This window comes from Mandrillus leucophaeus, unplaced genomic scaffold, assembly GCF_000951045.1.
Source record: "Mandrillus leucophaeus isolate KB7577 unplaced genomic scaffold, Mleu.le_1.0 Scaffold71, whole genome shotgun sequence".
Lineage (NCBI taxonomy): Eukaryota > Metazoa > Chordata > Mammalia > Primates > Cercopithecidae > Mandrillus > Mandrillus leucophaeus.
This window is the reverse complement of record NW_012107697.1, coordinates 3,128,205-3,156,186: the sequence shown is the minus strand read 5'-3', so window position 1 is coordinate 3,156,186 and position 27,982 is coordinate 3,128,205. Positions and strand designations below refer to the sequence as shown.

The 27,982-nt window shown below is 55.0% G+C and overlaps 1 protein-coding gene across 2 annotated transcripts; it reads left to right on the top strand.

Moving 5' to 3' along the window:
* On the top strand, positions 1–27,982 carry TRIM29 (tripartite motif containing 29). 2 transcript variants are annotated; one of them, XM_011964959.1, is made up of 10 exons: positions 1–1,221; positions 10,238–10,333; positions 11,146–11,379; positions 13,015–13,213; positions 15,853–15,954; positions 18,165–18,257; positions 20,484–20,582; positions 23,848–23,924; positions 26,781–26,850; positions 27,455–27,982. In XM_011964959.1, exons 1-9 carry the CDS (start codon positions 418–420, stop codon positions 26,841–26,843), a joined length of 1,767 nt encoding a protein of 588 aa, XP_011820349.1. In that variant the 5' UTR covers positions 1–417; the 3' UTR covers positions 26,844–26,850; positions 27,455–27,982. The 2 variants fall into 2 exon arrangements, with proteins under 2 accessions (XP_011820349.1, XP_011820348.1); XM_011964958.1 differs by having other exon boundaries at positions 26,781–27,982.

Here is a 27,982-nt window from a genome sequence, read left to right as displayed (position 1 = left end):
GCCTGCCCACCTGTGAAGACAGAGACTCCCGGCTCCCTGGATGAGAAGCAAGTGCGTCAGAGGGAAGCAGCCCAACTGGTTGCTGAGTTGTAGAAAATAATTAAGCTGGGGGAGAAAAAAACACTTCTTTTAAAAATCAGGTTAGGGATGAATGTGTAGGGCGTGGTTCCTGTGTAATTATCTGCTCTGCTGGCTGCGGGGCTGCCTGCTTCTCCCCGGCCCGCTGTGTCAGGCTTGTGCTTGTTGCTCCTCCCCTCCTCCCACTCCTCCTCCTCCGCCTACTCCTCCTCCTCCTCCTCACAGGTGTGTCTCTAGGCCCTGTGGCTGCCTGCCCCACTCCCTGCCGAGACGCCAGCCAGAAAGGCCACCTATCCTGAACCCCAGCAAGCCTGAAACAGATCAGCCAAGCACCCTGAGATGGAAGCTGCAGATGCCTCCAGGAGCAACGGGTCGAGCCCAGAAGCCAGGGATGCCCGGAGCCCGTCGGGCCCCAATGGCAGCCTGGAGAATGGCACCAAGGCTGACGGCAAGGATGCCAAGACCACCAACGGGCACGGCGGGGAGGCAGCTGAGGGCAAGAGCCTGGGCAGTGCCCTGAAGCCAGGGGAAGGGAGGAGCGCCCTGTTCGCGGGCAATGAGTGGCGGCGACCCATCATCCAGTTTGTCGAGTCCGGGGAGGACAAGAACTCCAACTACTTCAGCATGGACTCTATGGAAGGCAAGAGGTCGCCGTACGCAGGGCTCCAGCTGGGGGCTGCCAAGAAGCCACCCGTTACCTTTGCCGAAAAGGGCGAGCTGCGCAAGTCCATTTTCTCAGAGTCCCGGAAGCCCGCGGTGTCCATCATGGAGCCCGGGGAGACCCGGCGGAACAGCTACCCCCGGGCCGACACGGGCCTTTTTTCACGGTCCAAGTCCGGCTCCGAGGAGGTGCTGTGCGACTCCTGCATCGGCAACAAGCAGAAGGCGGTCAAGTCCTGCCTGGTGTGCCAGGCCTCCTTCTGCGAGCTGCACCTCAAGCCCCACCTGGAGGGCGCCGCCTTCCGAGACCACCAGCTGCTCGAGCCCATCCGGGACTTTGAGGCCCGCAAGTGTCCCGTGCATGGCAAGACGATGGAGCTCTTTTGCCAGACTGACCAGACCTGCATCTGCTACCTTTGCATGTTCCAAGAGCACAAGAATCATAGCACCGTGACGGTGGAGGAGGCCAAGGCCGAGAAGGAGGTAAATGCTGGGGCCCCTCCTGCTCCTCCAGGCCTGTCCTCTCTCACCCCACCCCTCCGACCTTCATCTTCTCCACTGGAGCTTCCTCGGGTTTGGGGCTTACGTTTCTGCTGTCCTTGGCTCTTTTAGAAAACATTTCTTTCCCCTCATACCCCGTGTCCCCCCAATCCCACCTGGGGATCAGAGGTGGCTCCCCAATCCCCTAATGTCTCAGGAGACTGGGACATTTTCTAGATGAGCAGATGGAGACTCAGAAAAGACTGGGGGCCTGACCAAAGTCATAGGATAAATTCAAGTCAGGTCAGAGAGTATGACCCAATGGCACAGAACTCACTCCTGGGTGTTGTGCCTGGCTGGGGTGCTTCTTTCTTCTCCTCCTTCTCCTTCTCCTCCTCCTCCTCATCCTCCCCCTCCCCCTCCCCCTCCTCCCTTCTCCCTTCTCCCTTCTCCCTTCTTCCTTCCTTCTTTCTTCCTTCTTCTTTCTTCTTTCTTTTTTTTTGATTTGAAGAAGAGATAATTCCTCTAATCTGAGTGGGTCTGGCCCCTGGGGAATGGGTTGTGGGTGAGGAAAGATACTAGAAGAGAGAAGTTTGGGGTCCACTGAAATGTCCTTTCTTTTGTCTTTGTAGTTTTTATTTGTGGTACAGTGGCTGCTTGTTCTAGCTGATCCCCAGCTGGTCTCTTGACTTCCTCCACAGCCTCCTTTATCCTTCTCTCAGCTGGGCCCTGTGTTTTGCATGTGTAGTTGTGTGTAGACACACCTATTCCTGCAGGCGGACACTGTTGGGGAAGTTTGGAGTTTGTGTGTGGATGGCGTGTACATGTACAGCTAGTCCCTGACTTACGATGGTTTGATTTATGATGGTGTGAAAGTGCTATGCTTTCAGTACAGTATTCCATAAAATTCAACACTTTATTACAAAATAGGCGTTGTAGTAGAAGATTTTGCCAAACTGTTGGCTAATGTAAGTGTTCTGAACAAGTTTAAGGCAAGCTAGGTTAAGCTATGATGCTTGGTAGGCTAGGTGTATTAAAAGCATTTTTGACCTATCACATTTTCAACTTACAATGGATTTATTGGTAAATAACCTCATCACAAGTTGAGGAGCATCTGTATATGTGTTTATTTTATGTGCACGTGGGTGTTTTTGTGCCTTTGTGGATGTTTGCATGTATTTGTATATGTGATACGTAAGTGTGTTTGCATGAGTTCTATGTGCCTGTGCCTGTACTTCTATGGGGAGGAGCAGAGGCAAGTGCAGGCCTGTGGATGTAGCATACCTGGGGAAGGTGATTTGGGCAAAGGGCCCAGCTGTGGCCACTGCCCTTTGCCCCACAGATGTGGGGTTCACTCTTCCCTAAGGTACACAGCTTCCTGCTGTAGGTGGCCTTCCTGGGGCAAACCTTCCTGACCTCCAAAGCAGCGAACTCCACTTTCCTGAAGAGCTGCTGCACGTCTCAGATCTGGACAGCACAGGATTCCTCCTTGCCCAGGCTTCCTGACCAGGAGGAGCTGGTTGATTACTCTCTCCTTTCATCTCTCACTCACACCCCTGGACAGAAGGGGCTGAGGTAGGGAGGGGAATGTACTCACAGATCCCTTCCAGAAGCCTTGTTTGGCCCAGGAAGATGTTTCCAGCTTCCCCCATCTTCCGACCCCAGTGTGGCCTCAGGCTTCATACTGAGAGATATAGATGGGACAGGGGCCATGAAAGTCATTCTAGGGAGCTTACTTGGGAGGTTAGACAGAATAAGAGGCAATCATGCTCATCACAGCAACTGAGAAATTGCAGAGCCCCAGACAAGGTTTTAGGAAATGTGACTGAGTTCCAGTCCCAGTTTTTGCCTCTAACTAACTGTAAGACTGTGAATAAGTCCTTTCCATTCTCAGTCTCAGTTTCCCAAGGGGTAAGGCTAGATTGTTGGTTTTCAAATTACCCCACAGAGCCATAGCATTCTTAGAAATGTCTTTGAGGCCTCAGGATGAGGAGGGGTCAAAGAGGTGTCAAGAAGGCGGAGGGTTCAGATTCCCACCTCGACTACAAGCAAAATATTGATCATCTTCTATGTAGGATTTGGCCTCAAATTTGGACTGAACCAAGGATATCTCTGCTTAAGCCTGGGTACCCCTGGAAGAGGTGGTTCTGGTGGGCAGGAAGGTCTTGGGCAGCCCCGTCTGGATGTGCCAGGAGCTCAGAGTTCAGAGTTCAGGTTCCGGTATGGGGGCCGCTGAGGGACTCACAGTTCTTTTCTGAGGGAGGGCTCATGATGTAGGTCGGGAGGCTGGGCTCATACACACAGACAGGACTGGGGAGCACCCGCCCAGTTACGCAGAGTGGCTATCAGTCAACATCAAGTTGCAGTGGACAGAATGCCAGGCCAACAGAGTATTTCCTCACCTTGCAAATAGGGACACAGGCATAGAGGAAGGAAGGGGCCTGTCCAAGGTCCTTGTTTGAGGAGGAAGCCCCCTAAGCCCTCTTCCAGTGTTTGAGAATGCCTCAGGGAAGGGGCCCCAAGGGGATGGGATTGGGATATGTGTGCTTTGGGAGAAAATGCCTGGTCCCCTAAAGTGACCGTCATGGTGGGAGCTTCAGGTAGCCTGTGCATTTGTGTGCACACGCATGTGCACCTGCAGCATAGGGCTAGGCAGGGAGAAGTGGAGCCAGGCAGCCAGGAGACTGAGCTGGGCATCCCAGCTGTCTCGGCCTGGCTCTGCTGGAATGTCAGAGGTGGGGGACATTGGCACAGAGCAAGTTTAGTGGGTAGATGGGCCAAAGTGAATGAGCATGCCAGTCCTGGCATCCTTTTGAGGCATCTCCTGCAGACCCAAACATCAGCCCACACATAGCTGTTTGCAAGCAGCCTTGTTCAGAACCTGTTCTGCAGGCCAGTGGTGAAGGCCCAGGTGACATAGCCTCAGACCTGCCTTGGTTGGTTGTGTGAGGCTAAGATGACACCCAGGGCTGTGGGTGCCTGTCTCCTGGGCCTCAGCTCTGAGCAGAGTCTCTGTTAGAAAAAGATCACTTGGTGCGACAATATGACAGCACCTTCCTCTAGTGGTCCCTGGGTCAGCATGTTTCCAGTTCCACCCTGAATGTCACAATAGGTCCCATACATGTCCTCCTGTCTTCCCCTCTGCCACTGGACACTTCCCAGGCTAGGTTAGGTGGGTGGGATTGAAATGTACACATACATCCCTGTCTGTGTTTCATGGTCTTCCTTCTGCCTATCTCAAGCTTCAGCAGGCCAGGATGTTAAGACCTCCTGGGTGGCTGGCTGGCTGCTCTTGGGTGGCCTTGCCCTGACATGGGTCTGGCCTGTTCTGGGGTGGCAGGATGACGAGGCATGTGTAGAGGTCACTCAGCCAGGAGTATTGCTTTGGAGAGGCTCAGCCTCGTGCCTCCTCCACTCTCTCAACCCCACCATTTGGTTCAGTTCAGTTCTCTCACCATATCATGGCTTTGTTTCTCATCTCGTTGCCCAATTCTTCCACAAAAGCTGAGCCACTGGTTGCTGGGCATGGGAAGCCACGGGTCCTTGCGTTTCTGAGCAGCATTGGTCTGCCCAGGAAAGCTCTTTGGGATTCGGGAAGGGGAGCTGGGCTAAAGGCCAGGGTGCCCTGGAGGGGCTGGGCCCACTTTCCCTGGAGACTTTGGTGACTTTGGGGGAGACTGCTTGCTCTGGGACGGGGTGGGTGAGAAAAGAGGCAGGGTGACCTCTCTGGGTGCTAAGGGGGAAACAACAAAATAAAAGAGGCTTGGAGACAGGAAGCAGGGAAGCAAAGTGACAGGCAGGCAGGAGACAATCCAGTGTCTATGGCACACACCTGAGTGCCAGTGCCTGGCCCAGCATGTCCTACCTGTAGATGAAGAAACAAGCTTAAAGTCGTCAAGAGACTTACACAAGTTACAGCACTCAAGATTGGCAGAGCTGGGATTCCTCTCTGCTATTTTAAGCCTTTTTGTTCCTGTAGGACCGGTCTTCTTGAGATCACCGAGTCCAGTGGCCAGCAATCCCCAGACCACAATCAGCTGGTGCATTGTTGAAACAAAAATTCCCAGTCCTTACCCAAGGAGATATTTTAAAGGTCTCCCTAGAGAATTCTAATACGTAGCTGGGTTGGGAATCGGAGATCTAGTCCAATTTCACCACAAGGAAACCAAGGCTCAGGGAGGGGAGGTTCCCACTATGCCTGTGTCCCCATCTGCAAGGTGAAGGAGACCGAGGGGGCTGCTAACACTCCGTGGGCCTGGCATTCTGTCCTCTTCCCCACTGTTGGCCTGGAGATGGCCAGGGTGATACCTTCCTTGCCCCGTCTCACCCCTCCCCTGACCTGAGGCTGTGAGGAAGCAAAAGGAACAGTAAATCCCAGTTAAGCAGACTAACTGATCCCAGGCTGTTTGACGTCCGGGTGGAAATGGGGAAATCTATCCAGCATTTCAGATTCTTATCCAGATAATTACCATTTGTCTGGGAGTACAAATCTGGCAATTAACTGGCTCATTTGGCAAATGTCACAGCCGACAGGCCTTGTAGTGAATTCAGGCCAGGGGAACATCATGGCCAGTCCTCTCCTCCCTGGAGGCAGTGCAGGTTCACCTATCCAGGTGGGTGCTCAGGTGTGTCTCCACCTGAAGACCACATCCAGGTTGAGGCGCTGCTAGCTGCTGCACCACCCGTCTGCTCTCAGGAAAGCCTCTGCTCACCCAAGGCTGAAGGATTTCAAGGCTGGGTGGCCCATGCAGGGCCGGATCCTGGCATCAGAGAGCAAGAGGCAACCAGACAGGTGTGGGAGAAGGGAACAAAGGAGTCATTTAGGGACAGGTCTGGGCAGGGAGGAATGAAGCGGAGAGTAGGAAGTCAGGAGGGAGGCGTGGGCAGGGCGAGACTGTGGGGATCAGAGGCCCTGTCAGCCATCAGGGCCTTTAACCACTTTCTGAAGGAAGAGGGAGAGAGGGAGAGAGAAAGCTGGGGCCTCAGGACGATGGGGAGGGTGTGGGGAGGGAATTGGGAGGGAAGCGGGGGCAAGAGGAAAGACGTGGAACTGCTAAAGTGGGCCATCTGCGAGGTGAAGGGAGCATGGTGGGGGCTTAGGTCAGCAGGAGTGAAGGGGAAGGACAATGCCACAGAAGGCACACAGGACAGCCCGGTGCCACCACCTCTAGATGCGCCTCTTAAGGCACAGAATAGGATCTGAGCCCTATTGTTGCAGCTTGGCCTTACCACTTTCCACCTGTGAGAACTCAGGCAAGCTGTGTAATCTTTCTAGGCCTCAGTTTTCACACCTGTGAAATGGGGTGGGGAGGGGAGGGATGATGCCACTTACCTCCACAGGAGGCTTTTGCTGGTTAAAGGAGAAAAGTCCTGGCACATAGTAGATGCTCCGTAATCAACACTCCCTTCCTTCCCTCTACTAGTGTTGAAGGAGAGCCCAGCATCTTTTAAACCTTCCCATGTTATATTACTTCCTATACAGGAAAAATTGCCAAGAGCTGAACAGACACGAGGTGCATCCCTAGGTCTCACCCCAAATGCTCCTCCCCTGACAGGGTAGGACTCATCCCAGAGGTGATAAAGGAGCGTTCTAGCAGCACAGAGTTCCCAGTCCAAGGGAACTCCAAGAACCCGCTGTGTCCTGCCAGTCTGGTCTTGGAAGACATGCTGTGGGAACAAGGCCCCTTCCCAGCCTGTGTCCAACTTCTTCAGTGCCCCAAAGAAATAGAAGGCCAAGTCTCTCCTCCACTCTGACCGACTCTTCCACCCACAGCTGCAGACAGTCTCCCCTTCTGACCCTGCCCTCACAGGTTTCCACGTCATCTGCCAACACCTCTGGCTCTGCTCTCCACCCCTCGGTGCTCAGCTAGCCCTGTTGCCCTCTTCCCTGGCTCCCTTACACAGGATGGACTCTGGGGGGACTGGCATCACCCTGCCCTTGGCCTAGACACTTCTTTGTTCTAATCCCCATTGAATTCTTCATCCCTGAACTCTATCTCCTTCATCTGTCTTGGCCAGTGAATCCATGCTCACCTGGGGAGACTTTTCTTCCTCTGCAGCCCCAACCATGCAGCCCTCACCTTCTCTGGTCAGACCTTCTTCTACTTGCAGGTGGTTAGTCCACCCTCATCCCCTTTTTTCCTCCTTCATTTCTGCCAGTGTGCTCTAATCTTCCATTATCCATGAGCTATGCTTCCGTCTTGCATTCAGCCCAGTGTCTTGACCTCGCCAGCCTCTATGCACTGCCTGCTGTTCACTGTGTGTCTGGACAGTGTACACATTCCATCTGGATCCCAATCCAACAGCATACACTATCCTCACCACTGAACACTACCAACACCTCACCTGATCACACCTGCCGCGCTCCTCACTCGCCAATGCCGGGCCCACCTGCCCACCACGCTGTACACACTGCTGCGAGCATGGTGTGAGTGAAAGCACCTGGCCTGGCCCCTGGTCCATGGAAGGTGCCCACACAACAGTGACGATGGGGACCATTGCTCAGATGGTGCTCATGCTGTGCCAGATGCTTTCTGGGAGCTTCACTCCCAATCCCAGGGCATTCCACAGCTTCCCTGGGAGGCAGGTCCTCTTCCTGCCCACCATGGACCAGACAAGGCTACTGAGGCACAGAGAAGCTAGGCAACTTTCAGAGGCACTTGCTGTCCTGTGCTCCCGGTGAGCTCCCTCTGAGCCCATCATTGCTCTTTTTTTTTTTTTTTTTTTTTTTTTTTTTTTTTTTTTTTGAGACGGAGTCTCGCTCTGTCACCCAGGCTGGAGTATAGTGGCCGGATCTCAGCTCACTGCAAGCTCCGCCTCCCGGGTTCACGCCATTCTCCTGCCTCAGCCTCCCGAGTAGCTGAAACTACAGGCGCCCGCCACCTCGCCCGGCTAGTTTTTTTGTATTTTTTTAGTAGAGACGGGGTTTCACCGTGTTAGCCAGGATGGTCTCGATCTCCTGACCTCATGATCCACCCGTCTCGGCCTCCCAAAGTGCTGGGATTACAGGCTTGAGCCACCGCGCCCGGCCTGCCATTGCTCATTTCATGGAAGGGCTGCCTATCCCCTATTTGAGACAGGACTTTTACGAGCGCTGGGCCCTGGCCTGTGGTGGGAGGGATTGTGCTTTTGTTCTCTGTTTTCCTTTCCATCAGACCTTGTTCTGGGGGTGGAAGGTGGGGTGAGGAACCCAGGTGCCAACTCCTCCATCGCTGAGCTGGGTCAGGAGGTTGGGGGCCTCCAGCTGTTCCCCGACCTCGGGCTTCACTCAGGAGTTCTCCAGGGTGAGAAAGGTGCCTGGGATAGAACCCCAGTCTTGGTTCTCTTGGACTCTTCCTCACAGCTCAGATCTGCTTGCCAGGTCCAGCCTCCTCGGAGGCCTTTGGGGCCATGGGATCTGCCAGCCTGTGTTTCCTGGACTCTTGGGCTCTGCATCCTCAGAGAGTGTGACGGTCTAGTTTCTGCCCTTACAGTGGGCCTCCTTTCTGTTTTCCACTCTCTCACCATCTTATTTAGTGACTGCTGGCTTCTCTCCAGCCTTTTTTCCAGAGATAGGGCCAGATCTCCATCCTCGTCTCCTTAGGTCCTCTTTTCCATCTCTGGTAATGGTATTTTCCATGCTATGGCATTTCCAGCCCATTGCTGGTGGGGCAAATGCTACTGAGAACAACTCTGAATCTCCCTGCCTGGAGAGCCCAGGAATGTGGTGGTGGGGGCGGGGAGGACAGGGATTCAAGGACTGTCTGGAAAGCTCTGCGGCTCTTGCCCGATGCCTTCCCCACCCTCTGGGCACCTTTTCCAAGAAGGCCAGGGAAATTCTGTCTGCCATCGGATCCACTTCCCTGGGTGCCTGCAGCAGGTCCGCTGTTAGCCCTCCCTTGGCCTGGTGGGGCGTTCAGAAGTTGTGCCGTGTGGTGATGCACGTGTCCGGGTGCTCATGAACTCACATTCCTAGAGGTTTGTGGCTTCCTCACCTTGACTATTCTTTTGGGCTCCTCAAGGAGATGACCAGAGAAAGGGGTGAGACTCTGCATTCAAAACCCAGTGGTAGTGGGGAAATCTGGAGCAATCCAAGGCTCCCTTGGATGCTTTGTTCTGTCAGGTGGAGATCATTCACCTATTGTCCATGCTGAAAGGGGCTTTGAGAGTCCTACAGGGCAGCCCAGCAGAACAGAGGCTTGGCTGGATGGGACTGGCCTTAGCTTCATGCCTCTCCTTTTGTCTCTATTGTGGCCGCTTTTCAGAGAAGGGCACTTCCCCAAATGGAAGGTGAATATGGGAGTGAAAGCTAATGTCCCAGCACACTACTGATACAACCTCTTCCTAAACCACTCCAGACCCCAACAGTCTGTGTCCTCTTCCTGAGCAGGAGTCCCTACAACCCCTTCTTCCACTCTACACTGCCTTCCTCTCTAGCCTTCTCCTTCCCCAGAGCCCCTGGGTAAAAGTCCCTGTCTTGCCAAAACTGCAGAATGCCTTCCCTTTCCCATAAACAGGTTTTATAGCTGTGCCTGCCCAGACGGAGTCCACGCCAGAGGCAACCCTGGCTGCTGCTTGCAACACAGCCCTACGTCATGCCATAGAAATGCTGCACACTGTTACTGCCATGAGACACTCCCTGGGCTGGGCTGAGCTGGGCTGGGTCCCCTTCCTTTCTCTTCCCAGTGTCTGCAGGTCCACTGAAAGGGGCAAGCACCCTGTAAATGAGTTCCCTCCTGCTCATGCTGGGTGGAGGAGACAAGCAGAGGTTTAGCCCTTAAAAAGACAAGGCTAGAATGTCCAGCCCTAGTGGCCTGAGAATATAGCAAGATGGTATTTAACTTACTGCTAGATCCTTGGCGACTGGCATGGTGCCTGGCATATCCGAGGTCCTGATGAATGTTTGCTGAATGAAGAGCTGAATAGATGAGTGATGAGCCCTGGCTGTGAGTGTGCCCCCTGGGTGGACCGTCTCCCTTGTTCCCTGGTTCTCTTCCATCTCCTCCCACTGACTTCTCCAATCCTGGCTCTCTCTCTGCAGACAGAGCTGTCACTGCAAAAGGAGCAGCTGCAGCTCAAGATCATTGAGATTGAGGATGAAGCTGAGAAGTGGCAGAAGGAGAAGGACCGCATCAAGGTGAGCGCCCCCAAGCTCACCTTGCTGCTCCCTTACCCCACCAGGCCTGCCTGGAAAGAGGCAGGCCTTGGCTCCCATTTGAGTCTCAGGCACACATAGACATCCCACATGTGTTTCTTCTGGCTTCTCCCACGTCCTCTGACATTCTCACTGACTGCCCTTCTCAGTCTGAGCCAGGCACTCAGGTGGGATCCTGTCTGTGACCTAATACCCATTTCATATTATCCCAGCAAGTAAAGACCCCAGTGTGTCTTCCGATGTTCTCCAATGTCTATTCTGCCCACCAGACTCCCCAGCCACCAAATGCACACCATTTCTTCTCTACTTATGCCATTGTGGCTAAATATGTGTCTGCCGTGGTTTGGATAATTGCAAACTACAATCTGAAATCACTGCCTGCTTGACCCTGACTACATACACAGCTGGCATACACATTAATTTTCTGAATACACATTTCTACATATACATTCATTTTCTGAAGGATGTTTGGTTCTGGTTAGAGTTTCAGGGAGCATATTGTGACCCATGGGAGAACTTTGGGGCCCACAGGGAATGATGGCTCATATCAACCCACCAAGAGGAAGGAGCCACGGTAGGAATGTGGGCTGTGAACAAACCTGGCTATCTCTATCAGTAGGTGGCATCCCTCAGTGATGCCTTTGAATGAGATTCTTGGCTAAACAGACTTGCCAGGTTAGGGCAGTGGGAATGCCCTGACCCTGTGCTGGAAACCTAAAGACATACCCAACTAGGGAGATTTCTTTCCTTAACTAAAGCCCTGCCTAATCCCTTCCCTGACTTTGGACCTCTAGAGCTTCACCACCAATGAGAAGGCCATCCTGGAGCAGAACTTCCGGGACCTGGTGCGGGACCTGGAGAAGCAAAAGGAGGAAGTGAGGGCTGCGCTGGAGCAGCGGGAGCAGGATGCTGTGGACCAAGTGAAGGTGATCGTGGATGCTCTGGATGAGAGGGCCAAGGTGCTGAATGAAGACAAGCAGACCCGGGAGCAGCTGCATAGCATCAGCGACTCTGTGTTGTTTCTTCAGGTAACAAGCCACTCCTCTGTCACTCAAGCCCTCAATTTCCCCGTGCACTTTTCGAGACCCCCCTCCATCATCCAATCATCCACCTATCCACTTATCCACCTATTCATCTATCCATTCATTCACCATCCAATCATCCAACCATCCATCCATTCATCCATCTATCCAAGCGCCATTCTCTCTGTTTAATTTTTTAATCCAATCCATTTCTCTACCTACTCTCAAGATGGCACACAAATATCACCTTTTATGAACTTCAGTTGATATGTGCTAGCAGTGCCGTAGGCTTGGTAGGAAAGAGTTCTGAGATCAGTGAATCGGGTAGAGGGGCAGTGGTGTAGGAGTGCTGCTTATTTGTTATCTTGGATCTAGTCCATTTGTCTATTCATCCATTCATCCTTCCATCTGCTAGAGTGTTTTGGATACTACTGCATGCCCAGTACTCTATTAGGTGCTGTGGCGAATAGAGAAGTACAAGACATGGTTTCTGCCCCCAAGCAACTGCAATCCAGCTGGGAAGATAAGACATGTACAATTAGAGAACAATATAGAAAAGTGTGTAATTAAATGATAAAGCATATGGCTCAGGAGATAAGTGCCTGTAGAAGCTCAGAGAAGGGCAGGCGGGCTAGAGGAAGCTAAGACAGCTTTGTGGAGGAGGTGGAGTTTCAACTGGGTCTTGGAGGCCGGTTAGGATTTGAGAGGGAGGGCAGAGTCTTCGGTGAGGAGGAAGGGAAATGAGAAGTGCAAAGGCAGCACTGAGCATGGCATGTAAAGGTAGAAATACCACTGTGGGCCGAGCGTGGTGGCTCACATCTGTAATCCCAGCACTTTGGGAGGGCAAGGCGGGTGGATCACCTGAGATCAGGAGTTCGAGACCAGCCTGGCCAACTTGATGAAACCCCATCTCTTCTACAAAAAACAAAAACAAAAACAAATTAGCCAGGCATGGTGGACTCACCTGTAATCCCAGCTACTCAGGAGGCTGAGGCAGGAGAATTGCCTGAACTCGAAAGACGGAGGTTGCAGTGAGCCAAGATCGTGCCACTGCAGTCCTGCCTAGGCGAGAGAGTGAGGCTTCGGAAAGAAATAAAAGAGAGAGAGAAAGAAAGAAAGAGAAAGAAGGAAGGAAGGAAGGAGGAAAAAGAAGGAAGGAAGGAAGGAGGAAAAAGAAGGAAGGAAGGAAGGAAGGAGAAGGGAGGGAGGGAGGGAAGAAGGGAGGAAGGGAGGAAGGAAGGAAGGAAGGAAGGAAGGAAAGAAAGAAACAAAGAAAGAAAGAAATACCACCGTGGCTGACCCTGAATACCATAGTCATTCCTTGCATTTCTTTAGTGCATTCACTCCCAGTCTTCACAGCTTGTGTCCCTCTCACAAACCCTATGAGGTAAACAGATGCACCCGCTTTAGCGGTGGGAGTCGTGGAGTCACACATCTGAATGCCAGTGCCATCAGGGCTGTTAGCATCCAGTGAGTTTTAGCTGAACCTTTTCACCTTACAGAAGAAACAAACGTCCAGTGAGGAAGAGTGGGGCTTGCAGCACTGAGATCCCCAGCTGCACTGTGAGAGCCCCTGGCAGAGAAGAGTCCTCACAGCTCATGAAGACCCAGGCAGTTAATGGTTTTTTCCTTTCTTGGTAGGAATTTGGTGCATTGATGAGCAATTACTCTCTCCCCCCACCCCTGCCCACCTATCATGTCCTGCTGGAGGGGGAGGGCCTGGGACAGTCGCTAGGCAACTTCAAGGACGACCTGCTCAATGTATGCATGCGCCACGTTGAGAAGATGTGCAAGGCGGACCTGAGCCGTAACTTCATTGAGAGGAACCACATGGAGAATGGTAGGTCCCCTCTCGTGGCTGGGCCCCAAGACCATGGACCTTTCTGTCCCAAATCAATTCCTGCTGCCTGACATGGGCTGGCGTCCGGTGAGCTTATTCTCATTGTTCCTACCCACCCATCCACCCTTCCTCAGGCTGTTTGGACTAGGATACAGGGATTCTAACCCTCCCCCTCCTTTGAACTTGCTGCCAAAGTTATGCAGCTATAGCAAGAGACCTCCAGAGCAGGGACATCCTGGGCACTGGCTGCACAAATGCCTCCTCTCTGTGGGTTGTCCATCAAACTCAGAGACTGGTTTTGTTCAGATCTACATCTAATTGCCGGGCCCCGCCCAGCAGCTGTGTGGATCCTGCCCCTGGTATGGGCCAGACTCCAAACTGATGGCTTTGCAGACTCTAGCAGACGTGACCTAGAACTGCAGCCATGCCTGGAGGGAGGACTTGCCTGTCACCATGGCCATGCTGAGCAGTGCTGAGCCCAGAGGCTGGACTTGGCCTGGTGGGCTGGGCTGGGGATGGTGGTCCAGTGTCTCTGTGACTCACCAGCAACCCTGAAGTCAGCTCTTCTTCTGAGTCATGCTGTCCCCTCAGAGGTCAACTGAATCATCTCACAGAAAACCTCTGAACCTGAGAAACAACATTGTTAAGTCCTTTTCCACCCAGTCCCTTTAGGGCCTGAAGCCTGGGCACTTTCCCCAAGGCACCACCCGATGTCCCAGGTGTTGCACGGGGCCTTGAGAGTACAGCCTTATTAATGAATGCTAGACGTGAATACCCCAAAGGAAAGGACCCCTGATTGCTCTCCAGACACAGCATATGATTCTTTGGGGGAGGAGAAGGAGATGAGGGGGATAGGAGTGTGCGGAAGGGTTGGGGTTCAGGAGGCCATTTGTGCACCTTGGTGATGGCAGTGTCACAGTGTCCCTGTGAAATGGGGACATTCAGTCACACCCAAGGACAGATAAGCCATTTCAGCAAGACAATCATTTGGCTTCAAACGGCACTCCGATCCCGAAATCCTCCTTCTAATGACAATAGTGGTGATGCTAATGGTGATGGTGACAGCTGACAATGATTGAGTGCTCCCTCGATGCTGGGCATTTCGCTGAGCTCCTCATGCACATTACCTTATTTTCCCTGCAGGGTGTACTGCATTTTACAGGTAAGAAGGCTGAGCCTCAGAGACGCATCCTTTCATAGGGCGCACAGCTCGGTAGGGGGTACGGCGGGGTTGAACACTCTGCTATTCAGTCTCCCATGCCCTCTCATCTGAGAAGCTGCAGCTGCCGGTGGCTGCAACAGTGGGGTTGAGGAGTGTGATAATCATCAGCCCTGGGGTACAAACCCGGCAGGGGAGCCCCTCCGGTGAGGTCTGGCCAGGCCTGGGGGGATGGCCTAGACTGGGGTGGAGTGAGCCTTGCAGAAACTGTTCAGCCTCCTGACGGCTCAGTGTCCCATTTCTAGGTCACAATGCTGGCCCTGTACAGGTGTGGCCCTGCGTCCTGTATGAGGTGTGTGGCGAGGTGGCAAGCAGGAGCAGGGATAGGCACTGCTGATTCAGTGGCCCACACCTGTGCCTGGGGCCGTGGGGGCGGATCCTCTGCCCCTATGTTGTTTTTTTGTGTGGCTGCTGTGTAGATGCTGGGAGTGTGTCTGCTCTAGGAGGTGGTGGCCGGTGAGTCAGACAGTGGAGTGACCATCCACTCCTCCCTGATGCCAGCCTGCCCACCAGACCAGGAACTCGTCCACACCTCAAAGGCCCCTGTGCTAGGAGACACCAGGCCACTTCATCCTGGGTCCTGTGGGGCACAGGGCTGGGCTAACACCTAGAAGGGCGTTTGTTTATTCTTTGAGTATCTACTGTGCAGCAGAGCACAGACAGGTGCAGGTGATGAAGATGAAGAACGAGGCTCTCAGCCACATTCCTCCTCTTGCTCAGGAGAGAGAGAGAGGGAAGGACAGGGAAAGTAGAACACGGGGAAGTTGCAAGAGAAAGGAATGGACTGGGTGTGGCTGAGGGAAATCAAGCGTCGAGCAGCAGATCTGTTTGAGTTGGGGGTTAGGGAGTCTGCAGGTGAGTGGCCCCCGCCATAGCAGCTCACTCCACTGCCTGAATACCTGGGCCATGGAGGCCAACACTGAGACCTCGTCCCCTCACCTTAGGCTGCCAGCAGTGGCTGGGACTGAACCTGGAAGTAGAGGGCCAGGGCTCAATCCCCAACTCTGCCCTTATTGCCATGTGACGTTGGGCAAGCTGCTTCTCTTACTTCCTGAGTCTCAATTTCCTTATCTGTCTCAGGGGGATGTAACCACAGTTGATGTATGGATCAAATAAGAAATGGGCATTGAAGCACCTTGTAAAGGTGAAGTGCTCGGAAGTGCTGTGCACACGATCTTATTCACAAGGGCTCTGTCCGAGAGGGTGGGTGGCTCTTTGCAGACACCCTCTCCACCAAGAACTCAGGAACCGAGCAAATGCCGGTCAGGGCGTCATATTCTCGGAGGCTGCGGAAACTTGGCTCTCCCTGGGACATAGGGGGTGGGCTATGGGGTGACTCATCTGAGCCCCCAGAGTCCCCAGTGGGCTGCCTCCTCCTTCCCACCTGGTTCCTCTGCTGACCCGACCCTCTCCTTCCTAGGTGGTGACCATCGCTACGTGAACAACTACACGAACAGCTTCGGGGGTGAGTGGAGTGCACCGGACACCATGAAGAGATACTCCATGTACCTGACACCCAAAGGTAAGAGGGAGCCCTCTCACCTTAGACCCAGCGTCTCTCCTGCTGCCCAGGGGACCCGCAAAGTCCATGCAGTGACTCTTAGCCAGGTTCCTTCTGGGTGGGGGTGATGGTATGTCCAGTTTGCGTGGGATAGTCCTGGCATCTGCACGTTGTCCTGATGTGATTATGAACAGCGTCTGCGTTAGCTCTCAGAAGCGTCCTGGTTCGAACGAGAAGTTACCTAGTGCCACCTCCTCAGAGGCAATCCTCCTCGGCCACATAGGCAGCCCCTCTGCCCTCCTTGCCCTCTCACTTCTAGCCCACACCTCTGCTTCTCTTTCTTTCCGGGGGTCTCCTGGGCTCCCTTCTGCCAGGCTGGTGCTGTGTTTTGCTTTGGCTCAGGTTTTGTAGGGGCTGAGCCCTCTGGGATGGCTGCCGACCCCAGGACCATTCTGCTCCCCTAGGCGGGGAGAGCAGTGCCTCTTCTTCTGAGTTTCCCGGCTCTGCACCCTGGCCCCCTTGGCCCTCCCTCCCAGGCCCTGGACAGTCCCAGCCTGCAAGGTGCTGGCCTAGCATAGACCAGTGCCTGCCTGTCCTTGTCCTGTGGCGGCCTCTCATTCTTGGGCGCCAGCAACAAACCACAGAAATATCCGTTACATAAGGGCGGGTGCGCTGACCCTCGGACCATGAGAGTGTGTGCCTGTGCGGGTGGGAGAGTGGGACTGGGGGAGGAGGGAGGCATGGGGAAGGCACAGGGGCTGGGGAGGGGGAAGCCTCCAGGAGCTAATCAGTAATTCACACATGTCTTACACACACACACACACACACACACACACACACACACACAGTGGGAGAGGCTTGGGGGATTTGGAGAGATGAGCTCAACAGAAAAGCACCTGTGCTGCCCCACCCAGTTTGAAAACAACCCCTGGGCTTCTTGGTTGTTGGGCTCTCCCTCCTCTGACATTCCTGGTGTGGGCCAGGCCCCAGCCAGCCAGCCTGCCTCCTCCCTGCCCAGGGTGCTGTGCCTTTGGGCAAGTTCTGGGAGAGGATAAGCTGTTCTAACCAGTCAGCCCCAGCACCCCTCTCCTTAGAAACCCCACCAGGCCTCACCCCAGCCCTGTCCCTCCTGTCTCTCCCTACCATCCATGGACCAGGCCCCGGGGTGTCATCGAGTGCCCTGATGGGCTCCTGTGGGTCTCTCCTGCTCTGTAGGAGACTGAGGGCCTGGTGTGAGCCTCCTGCAGGTGTGGGAGGGGGTGGAGGGAACAACAGCACCCACTATGATGCCACCCTGAGGGCTTAGGGCCTGGGGGATCTTGGGCAGGCTTCAGTACCCATATCTGAAGAGAGGGGAGGTTGTGCTCACATGCTGGGAGACTTCCCAGCTCTGTTGCTGTGAGTCGGTCTATGATGTCTGTGATGGAAGAAGTAGGTTCCCCCAGCATCCCTGCCCAAGCACTGTGGGTAGCCTGTGCCGAGGATGGGAGGGACAGGAAATCTACCCTCTGGGAGCTCCCAGGCTCAGGGTGGAGGTGTGGGGAGGACACCAAGGAGTCACCAAGGAGATGAAAGAAACAAGGCCCCTAAAGGGACTGGGTCCTGAGTCTGGGAGCTCTGAGGTCAGTGGGATTGACAGTGGCTGTGACTCCTTCCCAGGAGGGGTGAGTTTCCGGGAACCTGTGCTCAGTAGAGGGTCATGACTGCGTTGGGCAGAGGGCATCAGGGACCACAGGCATAAAGGCTTACAGGAAGGACTGGCAGGACCAGAACTGGGGGTGTGGTGTTATCTGAGGGTCAGGTGGGGAGGGACAGAGGTAATAGAGGACCAGAATACACATGGGGAGCTCATTGTTTTCAGCTGGGTATCAGTGGGGGTATCAGTCCCCACTGCTTCCTCACAAGGCTGTTGTGAGAGCCCAGGTGTGCAGAAAAGAAAGCACTTGTGAAGTGAGGCTCTGATCTCCCACCGCTTCTGCCCCCGTGGTTGCCATGGCCTCTCCAGGTTTATGCTGATGGTCTCCTCACGGTTACTAACAGAGCCCTTCTACTCTTCAAAAGCATGCCAATTTTGGTGATAAATTAGTTGATTGCCTTATGTCAGACCCGAAGGACCTCTCTCAGTGGTGGAATCCAGGTCCTGTGATGGGCACTTGGGCAACTTTTTGGGGGCAAGGAGTCCTGCATGAGACCGTTTTCTGCAATGACAGCCCCCTTCATCTGCTTCACAGGTGGGGCCCGGACATCATACCAGCCCTCATCTCCCGGCCGCTTCACCAAGGAGACCACCCAGAAGAATTTCAACAATCTCTATGGCACCAAAGGTAGGTGGTGGCTCAGCTTGAGGGTGCACAGGGTTCATGTGGGGCTGTGCAGGCAGGAGGGGCATAGAGGTGGGGCCAGGGGGCATGGGGTTCAGACCCCAGTGTGAGATGAATGTGGGAAGCTGGGATGGGTGGGGGGCCCAGACACGGGTGGAGAGGGGTCCTACCTACCGAGCTTAAAGTGTGTGTGTGTGTGTGTGTGTGTGTATGTGTGCGTGTGTGTACATGCATGGGGGACACAGTTAGGCTGGAGGAAAAATAGCCAGGAATCTCGGCATCCCTGGAGATCCTTGAGTCCGTGTGCTCTTCTGATTCCTGAGGAAGGATTTGGGGAAAACTGGGGCTGAGCAGCCACCTTAGGCTTAAGTGTGGGGAAGCCCCCCAGCCGGTATGAGGGTACGAGGGCCCAAAGAGAATCTACTGATTTGCGTACTTCTGCAGTGAAAAGTCGTACAGTGGTTAGTTGTTAGCTTGGCTGTGACTGGAAAGGAAGGCATGGCAGGAAATGGGACTGGCCCTGGAGCTCCAGGAGGTAAGGCGAGTGAGCAGCACCTTAAGACCTAGATGAGATGAAATGGGGGTGGGGACACGGCTTCCCTAGGGGGAGCTGCTAAGTTCAGGGTCTCCTTCTGCCCAGTGCTCCGAGGGGACCATTTGCTCAAGGGCAGGGCCATCCCACTCAATGAGACCTGGTTCTGGGAGCCCTTAGTTCTGTCCTGCGGGCTCCTGGTCATGTGCCAGCCATGCACGGGGAAGGAGGGGACTGGGTCAGCCCCTGCCCCAGACATAGCACTGGAGGACTCTTCTGTGAGGACAAGAGCCATGGAGACTGGAGGGTCAGGGGCACCACAGCAATGCCTGGGCCTCTACATCCAGGATTGGATTCACAGCCGTGACCAGTGGCACCCCCTCCTCCACATATGCAGTAGACCATGGGCACCTTGAGGACAGAGCTGTGTCTGTCCTGTTTGCTGCTACAGGCCCAGAGCTCAAAAGTAGGAGGGGGTCAGGAAGCAGTCGTTGAGAGAGAGACTAAAGCCATGAGTGAACAGAAGGGCAAGGTGTCTGGCCTCGCAGAGCCCTGGCTAGACGTGCTCACTGAGGCCTTGCTACAGAAGCTGCCTGGGATCCCTGTGGGAGGGCTTTGCACAGGGGCAGGTGGCCAGCCCCAGCCATCTCTGGCCCCTGAGCCCGAAAGTCAGCCCCCAGCCCTCCCCACAAGCAGCCAAGGGGTGAGCTTGACTAAGGAGGTCACTGATGTTTCAAGCCTGGCAGATGGGGGTGCTGGAGAAGTGTGCATCACCCACAGGGGCTCTGAGCCCCCCACTCCAGTGCCCTCTGAGTGCCCTAGCAGCTCCTCCCACCCCCTTCCCATTGCCTTCTCCTTTGGACTATGGGACATGCCTGCACATAGGCGTGTGCTAGCCTATTCAACTTGGCAACTATCAACTGTCTCATCCCCAAGTTTTAGGATGTGTTTGTATTTATTTGTTCATTGGTTCGTGCATTCTGTCCATCAGCCATACAATGAGCACCTTCCAGGAAGCAGGCTCTGTGCCAGGCACCAGGTGTGATGTAGGGCCAGACAGGCACATTCCTAGTTCATGTGAGCTCACTGCGGGAGACAGACAATTGAACATATAGTTGCCACCCAGAGGGTAGGGGGTGCAGGATGATGTGGGGATGGGGCTGAGGCACATGCAGACATTGGGGAGGTGCCATGTAAGCTGACACTTGAAGACCTCACCCTTGAATCGCCGAGGGTGGGGAGCAGGAGAAGTGTCCTAGGCAGAGGACAGGGTCTGGGTACATAGCCTGGGGCAGGAGAGAAGCTGGAGTGTCTCAGACACTGAGACTTAGCCTGGTTTGAATGTCCAGTGGTGGAGGGAGGATAGAGGCGAAGCCAAGAAGTGGGAGATGGTGGGTGTGTGGCGGGGACTGGGGAGAGCAACTCACGACAGAGCCATGGGCTGCGCTTGGGACGTTGTGCCTTATTCTGAGGATAGTGGCCTTTAGGTAGGGCAGGGACTGGACTACGCTTTATGTTTTAGAAAGATAGCTATGGTGGCAGAAGGATGGGGGTGAGGTATCACTGGGATCACAAGTGGCATCCTGGGTTAAGTTGTGGCCGGCGGCTGGAGAGTCACAGACCTGGCTGTGTCCTGGTCCTGCCTCCTCTCCCCCTCCCAGCTGTGGGGGCCTGACAGCCCTTCTTTTCCCTGCCAGGTAACTACACCTCCCGCGTCTGGGAGTACTCCTCCAGCATTCAGAGCTCTGACAATGACCTGCCCGTCGTCCAAGGCAGCTCCTCCTTCTCCCTGAAAGGTGAGCTTGCCCATTCTAGCCCCTGCTTTCCTCCACAGCTGCCCCACACCTCCCAAACCCTGCTTGGGTCTCTTCCCTGAGCTGCTAGTTCCTCCCTCACCTCGCTGTCCAGTGACCACAGCCTCTCACTGGACAGAGATCTGGCCCAGGACAGACCCTGCTTATTTCTTGAGGACCTCAGCTTCCAGGTCATGGCCTGTGTCTTCCCAGGCCTCCCTGCAGGCGGATGGCTGACACTGAGAGTGCCTTCACTGTGCTGTGAACCAGAGCTCCTTTCTGGTCTGTCTGGGCTGAGGCGGAGGGAGTCAGGGCGGCCCCGCCTTAGACTAGCATCTTTGTAACCAAGCTCAGAGAGTGCACCTGCTCTGGGCCTCTCGGGCTTGCTGTCCTAACCCTGGGTGGCGGCCACACTGACAAATTCCTGCCTCTCTCTAGGCCCTAGTCTCTGGCTAGTGAAATGGGAGAGGCCGCAGAGCCAAGGAGAAAAAACGTGAATTTGGGTTTGGGAGTCCGGCAGCACCTGGTTTGGAATCCTGACTGCTGCTTATAAGCTGTGCAACTCAGGCAAACTGCTGAGCTCATAAATACAGGGGCCAGATGAGAGCCCGGGAGCTGCTGCCATGGTCTTTGCTGAAAATGAGGACAGGAGTGGGGGCTGGGCTACATCAGCGTTTCCCAGGGCTTGTTTCACCACTCTAGTCCCTACCTACACGCTGCAACAACAGCTCTCAGTGGTCAGGACGGGGGAGACACACCATATCCCCTGCACCCAACCTCTCTGATCCTCAGGGTGCTGCTTCTCCTACTGCAGAGTTTATTTAACTCGCAGCGTTGGCTGGCTCTAGGGTCCTGTGGCCATGGAGCACCTGCCAGCATCCTGCAGAGCCAATCCTGCAGGCACCCCTTTGGGAAAGGCAGGACCAGATGACCCTAAGGCCCCCCAAGACTGATCCTCTTTTCTGGCACTCTGTCCCCCGCCTGCCTGCGGTGCTCTGCAGCACTCTGACAAGGGAGAGTGGTCGATGCCTCCTGTCCCCTGGGGCTGGGGGCATCCCGAGGGGGCAGGCTTGAACCAGACCCCAGCTATGGGCCCCTGGCCCTCATGTATCTCCTGAAAGATCCCAGGGACAGCTCTAATGGCTGTGGTGGGAGTAACCCTGTCTCTCTTCTGGCACCCCGAACATCTGGCCTGCAAGTCAAGATCAGCAAATTGGGTGGGCTCAGGAGAGGGAAAGGGGCTCTGCAGGGCAGACAGATGCCTGAGCAGTGGCCTCTGAGGCCTCGTTACTCAGTTGTCCCTTCTGGCCCAGAGTCCTACACTATACCCAGGGCAGAGATTCTTGGAGCTGCCGGCAAGATGAAGGAGACAGGACTATGGGTGGAGGGTCCCAGCTTGCAGAAGCCCCGGGCATGTCCTAGCCCTGATCCGGGCCTGGGGAGCTCCAGGACTTGCCTTGGCCTGTTTGGCTTCTAGCAGGTGCCTTTCTGCTCTCTGCTCAAGCCTGGACCACAGAGCACCTGGCAGGGGAGGTGGCTGCCCTCAGGTGTGATTCAGAGCAGCCTCCAGCATGAGGGGTGGGTCCTTTTGGCCCCTCGTGGGACCAGCACTGTGCCACTAATGCCTCTCTCTCTCCCAGCAGGCACTGGGAAAACCCCCTATCAGTTCACCACCTTGGGACAGGCCACTGCAGAGTTTTCCAAACCACTGGGTCGCAGTGGGCTGTCTAAAACTAATCCCGGTACCTGCCCATTTCTCCATTCCTCCCCTTTTCTCTCCCACAGCGGGCCAGGTGGGACACGGGGGGCTCTCTGCCACTTCTAGGGTGTGCCGGTCCCTTCTCCCCAGAGCTCCCTGGAGAGGGATGCATGCCCCACCTGCCACCCCAGCACACTCTATCTGGACTTCTGCCTGCTGCACAAGGCGGGTGACTTGGGCCACCCTGACCCCACCCCTGTTTCCATTCTCCCCTCTCTCATGGCTGGCGTGGGATTTTCTTTCCGGGAACTGAGAGATGAGGCCTGAATTACCCCTCTTAATCTCCACTCAGGATCCCTGGAATGCCCCCCTTCCAAGGCTGCCCCCACCCCCAGATGCAGGAAGAGACCCAGGTTCTTTGCTCCGTCTCCTCCCCCTCCTCCTTGCTCAGTGCCAACCTGGGAAGGGCCAGCCCAACAGGCAGCCTGGCAGTGCTCATCATGAGCCTGACCTGCTCATCCTCGCTTAGAGCAGGGCAGGACAGGGGCTTCCCCAAGACAGACCGCAGCCTCTCACTGGACAGAGATCTGGCCCAGGACAGACCCTGCTTATTTCTTGAGGGCCTCAGCTTCCAGGTCATGGCCTGTGTCTTCCCAGGCCTCCCTGCAGGCGGATGGCTGACACTGAGAGTGCCTTCACTGTGCTGTGAACCAGAGCTCCTTTCTGGTCTGTCTGGGCTGAGGCGGAGGGAGTCAGGGCGGCCCCGCCTTAGACTAGCATCTTTGTAACCAAGCTCAGAGAGCGCACCTGCTCTGGGCCTCTTGGGCTTGCTGTCCTAACCCTGGGTGGCAGCCACACTGACAAATTCCTGGCCCTCTCTAGGCCCTAGTCTCTGGCTAGTGAAATAGGGGAGAGGCCACAGAGCCGGGGAGAAAAAACACGAATTTGGGTTTTGGAGTCTGGCAGCACCTGGTTTGGAATCCTGACTGCTAATTATAAGCTGTGCAACTCAGGCAAACTGCTGAGCTCATAGCTCATAGATACAGGGGCCAGGCTCAGTGAGGAGACGTCTACAAAGTCCCTTCCACAGTGCTTGGCACAAGTGGGGCTCCGTGAATGGGAAGCATCATCCAAACAGCGCAGGGGAGTCCAAGTGAGCGCCTCCTGCCAGGAAACTCTGGCAGGTCATGCTTATGCGTGGTGCTCCTGGTTTCTGGGAAGGGGAGGGCCCGTGGTGTAAACCTCCGGGGAAGGTGAGTGGAAATCCCTGCAGAGCAGTGTGATGCTGCACTGGATGTGGGTGCAACACTCCCCTGCTGCCTGGTCCAGCCCACCTGGCCAGCTCCTCCTCCTTCTGTTTGCTTTGCTGCCTCCTCCCTTTGGCCAGCCTCCCCAGGAATTTCGGTTGCGGCGCCCTGGCTGCTGCACGCCTCTTCAGGCGGCTGCATTTGGTAATGGGCTGGATGATGCTTGGTGGTCACTTTGGAGAAGGCAGCTGTGCTGCTCTGGCCCCGGGGGCCCCTGACCACCAGCGGTGCTCCCTTTGACTTGAGTCTCTTGTCTTCCCAGGCTATCCTTCCCTCATGCGGAGCCAAAGCCCCAAGGCCCAGCCCCAGACTTGGAAATCTGGCAAGCAGACTATGCTGGTAAGGGAAGCGCTGCCAGGAGGGCCTGGGCACATCCAGAGACCGGCTCCCTGGGGGCAACAGGTTCCAGGGTCTGTGGGAGGATGATGACTTCTCTGTGCCATGGGGTAGAGAAGGAGGCAGCAGTGGCCTGAATACCTGCACACAGCAGAGGGTAGTAGAGAGCCAGGGCTAATGGGCAGGGGACTGGCTAAACACACACTGTCTGGACCTCAGTTTTCTGATCTATAAAGTGGGTAGCCTTGGGGTTTTTATTTGGCGAATGCTTGTTGGATGCCTATGCTAGTGGAATGACAGCTTGGGTTCTGCCAGCTCTGGGATTGTAAAACAGCCCAGCAGGAGGACAGGCCTCCTCCTAGAGATGGGTCCCACCTCCCCGGGGCAGTTCTCCAGTGCTGACAGCATAGAGGCCATTGGGGTGATAGTGTGGGGATGGGAGAGGCTGGAAAGTTGGGAATAGATATATTTAGGTTCAATATCTAATGACCCTAGGCCAGGGATATCAGAAGAGCAGCAAGACAGGGAATCATGGCTTTGGGGTCCAGGCCACCTGTTGACTATGGGGTCCTGGATAAGTTAGATACCCTCTCTGAGACACTTTCTTGCTTTTTATGATGTGGGGACTGAGATGACATCCAGTGCCTGTTAGATCTGACATAGCTGGCCCTGACTGAGAGCTCAGTGATCAGGGACTGTAGTTCACATGCAGAGCCCCCATGTGCCTGAATGCCTTGCTCCTGAAGGTCCATTCTAGGCCCTGCTACAGGAGTCAGCCAGCTGCCGTGGCAAGTGGGTGGCATCAGGAGCTCTGCTGGAACCAGGGCCGGAGCCCTTGGCTCTTGCTGTCCTTGCAATTGGAGGTCAGAGCAGGAGAGGTGATTTGCCCTGGACCACAAAGAATGGCTGGGGATAGTTTAATTGGAGAGAATCTTTAATTGCTGGCGATGGGAGCTAAGTGATCGTGTGTATAATTTGGAGCTGGGCCCAGGGGCATTGCAACAGCAGGACTGCAGAAAGCAGAAATGGGGAGATAAAAGGAGGTTTCCGTTCTAGACTCAGTCCTTCCCCTCCCTACTACATACTTTTCCACCCTCTCAGAGCCTGGGACCCTGAAGAGAAGGCTCATCAGCACTTTGAGGCCCCTGGAGGGCAGGGTTCTGGTGTCCAGCAAGCAGCCAGCGCTGGGAGAGTGGAGGCAGGTGCTGGGGTGCAGAGAGGCTGAGCTGGGAATCAGTTTCCCTGGGGGCTGGCCCCAGCTGTCTCATTGACTTGCTGTGTGACCTTGCGTGAGGAAGAATGATTCCTTTGTGCCTCAGTTTTCCCATCTGTAATTAGGATGATTTCCTAGCTCTTCCAACTATAATATGTGCTGTGACCTCAAGCCAGGGAGGGGAAGGGAGGGTGAGGGGAGCAGTCTGCTCTGATGCCCACCTACCTCTCTGGGCTTTTAACCAGACAATGCCGTTCGTCGACCTGCATCCCATATTATTGACCCAGTCTTCCTCAAAGAAAGGCTTCAGCCATTTCCAAATCTATTCACTTTGCCCTGTGAATTGCTTGGGGTCCCGGCTGGCCCCTGGGGGTCAGGAGACCTGGTCCAGGCCCTGCTCTGCCAGTAATTAGCTGTTCTTTCCCCTCCCTGGGTCCCAGTTTCTTCCTTTGTTTAATAGGTGGTTTAAGCAAGGTCTGAGCATCCCTCAGGCCCACAATGCCTGCTGTGAACCAGACATAGGCAAGGAGCTGACCAGGAGGTGTCAGTTCCCTGGCAGACAGGGCCAAGGGCAGTGCACCCTTGGGGTGTGTGTATGAGGGGCAAATGATGTCTCCTGTGTTGGGATCCGCAGGGCATGGGGGTGGGCTTAGCCTCTGACTCAGCTCAGGGACAAATCCTCTTCCTGAGACCCTCCAGGGACTGATGGTGCTTGCCTGGGTGAGCAGCAGCTAAGCCGTGCTCTTCCACTCCATCCTGGAGGGCTGCCTCCTCAGGGCCCTGATGAAGTGATCTGGGTGGGGTGGGGCACGCTGATTTCATGAAATTACTGGGAGATACAATACATGGAGAAGGCTGGGAGAGCTGTCACTGGGCTCTCTCCAGAGATGCTCCCTGAATACCAATGGCTGGGGGAGGAGGAGCCAGACTAGAGAGGCAAAGGGCTGTGGGGAGCCTGGGACTGTGTTGGGCTGGGGCAGTTGTTTACCCTCTCTGCACCCCCTCTGTAAGGGAGATTTATGCAGAGAGAGCCAAAGAAAATCCTGGAAGCCCTCGCCATAAGAGAAGTGATGCCGAGAACTGGGGGCTGAGGGTGTGGGTTTTGGAGGCAGCCTGCTGGGGCTTGGATTCCGGCTCCTTGCTTACCAGCTGAGTGACCTTGGGCAAGTTGCCTAGCTTCTCTGTGTCTTGGTTTGCTCAACTATAAAATGAATATGATAATAGTAATCTATGTAATTGGGTGGTTGTAAAAATTAAATGAGTGCATCCGCATATAGCCCTCGGCACAGTGCTGTGAAGTTCCGTGGAGTAGAAAGTGTTATATAAATAGCAGCTGTGGTAGCGCTGGAGGAACCTCCTGAGCTGTGGAGAGAAATTTCGACCAGTGTGATGGGGGGCTGAGGTTCAAGCTCACCCACTAACTATGGGAATGGACTCCAATTAGGATTCAAACCTGTAAATCCTGACATTAGAGACCAGCACCTGATCACAGGGTAGGTAGATCTTGCAGATCAGGCCAAAAGGCTCCTAGAATTGTCGGAGCTTGGATCACTGCTACCTCCTGGGACAGGTTAGGATAGGGTGGGTCTAGCTAGCGGGCTCATCTGTCATCTGGCCTCCCTGACCACTCTTTGTTTTCCCCACAGTCTCACTACCGGCCATTCTACGTCAACAAAGGCAACGGGATTGGGTCCAACGAAGCCCCATGAGCTCCTGGCGGAAGGAATGAGGCGCCACACCCCTGCTCTCCCTTCTGACCCTGCTGCTCTTGCCTTCTAAGCTACTGTGCTTGTCTGGGTGGAAGGGAGCCTGGTCCTGCACCTGCCCTCTGCAGCCCTCTACCAGCCTCTCGGGGAGGTTCTGGCCTCTCCAACTTCCCCACTGGCCACACTCCATTCAGACTCCTTTCCTGCCTCATGACCTCAGATGGTCAACATCGTTCCTGTGCTCAGAGGCCAATGCATCACAGGGGTGAGATAGGTGGGGCCTGCCCTAACCCACCACCCTCCTCCTCTCGGGCTGGATCTGGGGGCTAGCAGTGAGTACCCGCACGGTATCAGCCTGCCTCTCCTGCCCACGCCCTGCTGTCTTCAGGCCGATAGACCTTTCTCTCCAAGGCCCCATCCCCCAGTGTTGCCAGCAGGTACCTGGACAGCACAGCCACGCATCTCCCTTTCGCATGGCCCACCTCCTGCTTCCCAGAGGACTGGCCCTACATGCTCTCTCTAGTCCTACCTATCAGTGTCCAGCGTGGCAGAACCTGCAGCCCTTGGCCACTGCAGACGGGAACCTCTCAGTGTCTTGACATCGCCCTATGCAGGCAGTGGGTCTCCACCACAGCCACTTTGAGTCTGTGGTCCCTGGAGGGTGGCTTCTCCTGACTGGCAGGATGACCTTAGCCAAGATATTCCTCTCTTCGCTCTTCTGGGATAAATAATTCCCTTAACACGATATGATCCACCCATGAAAATAGCTACTGGCCCAGCTACCATTTCCCAGCTGCTGTACCGTTTGCCTGTAGAATTTCATTCAGTTTATAATTTGGCATTCTCTCTGGCGATGGAGAGTGTGGCTGGGCTGGCTGCAAAGGATGCCTCACACACTGCCCCCACCCGTAGCCACTGCCCCATCAGAGGCTGCCTCCTCCTTCTGATTACCACCCATGTTGCATATCAAGGTGCCCAGGGACTGGAGACGAGACAAAACCAGGCGCAGCACAGTGGGGACCTCCCCGTCTCAACAGCCCCAGGCCTGTGGGGACTCTGGAAGGATGGGTCAGCTTGCAGGGGTCAGGGAGGGAGACATCCAGCTTGGGCTTTCCCCTTTGGAATAAACCATTGATCTGTCA

Excerpts from the sequence above, each read along its gene's own strand:
- TRIM29 (XM_011964959.1), top strand. The coding sequence starts at position 418 with ATGGAAGCTGCAGATGCCTCCAGGAGCAACGGGTCGAGCCCAGAAGCC. Across the intron at positions 10,334-11,145 it reads AGGAGAAGGACCGCATCAAG|AGCTTCACCACCAATGAGAA; the intron begins GTGAGCGCCCCC and ends TTGGACCTCTAG. Across the intron at positions 13,214-15,852 it reads GAGGAACCACATGGAGAATG|GTGGTGACCATCGCTACGTG; the intron begins GTAGGTCCCCTC and ends TCTCCTTCCTAG.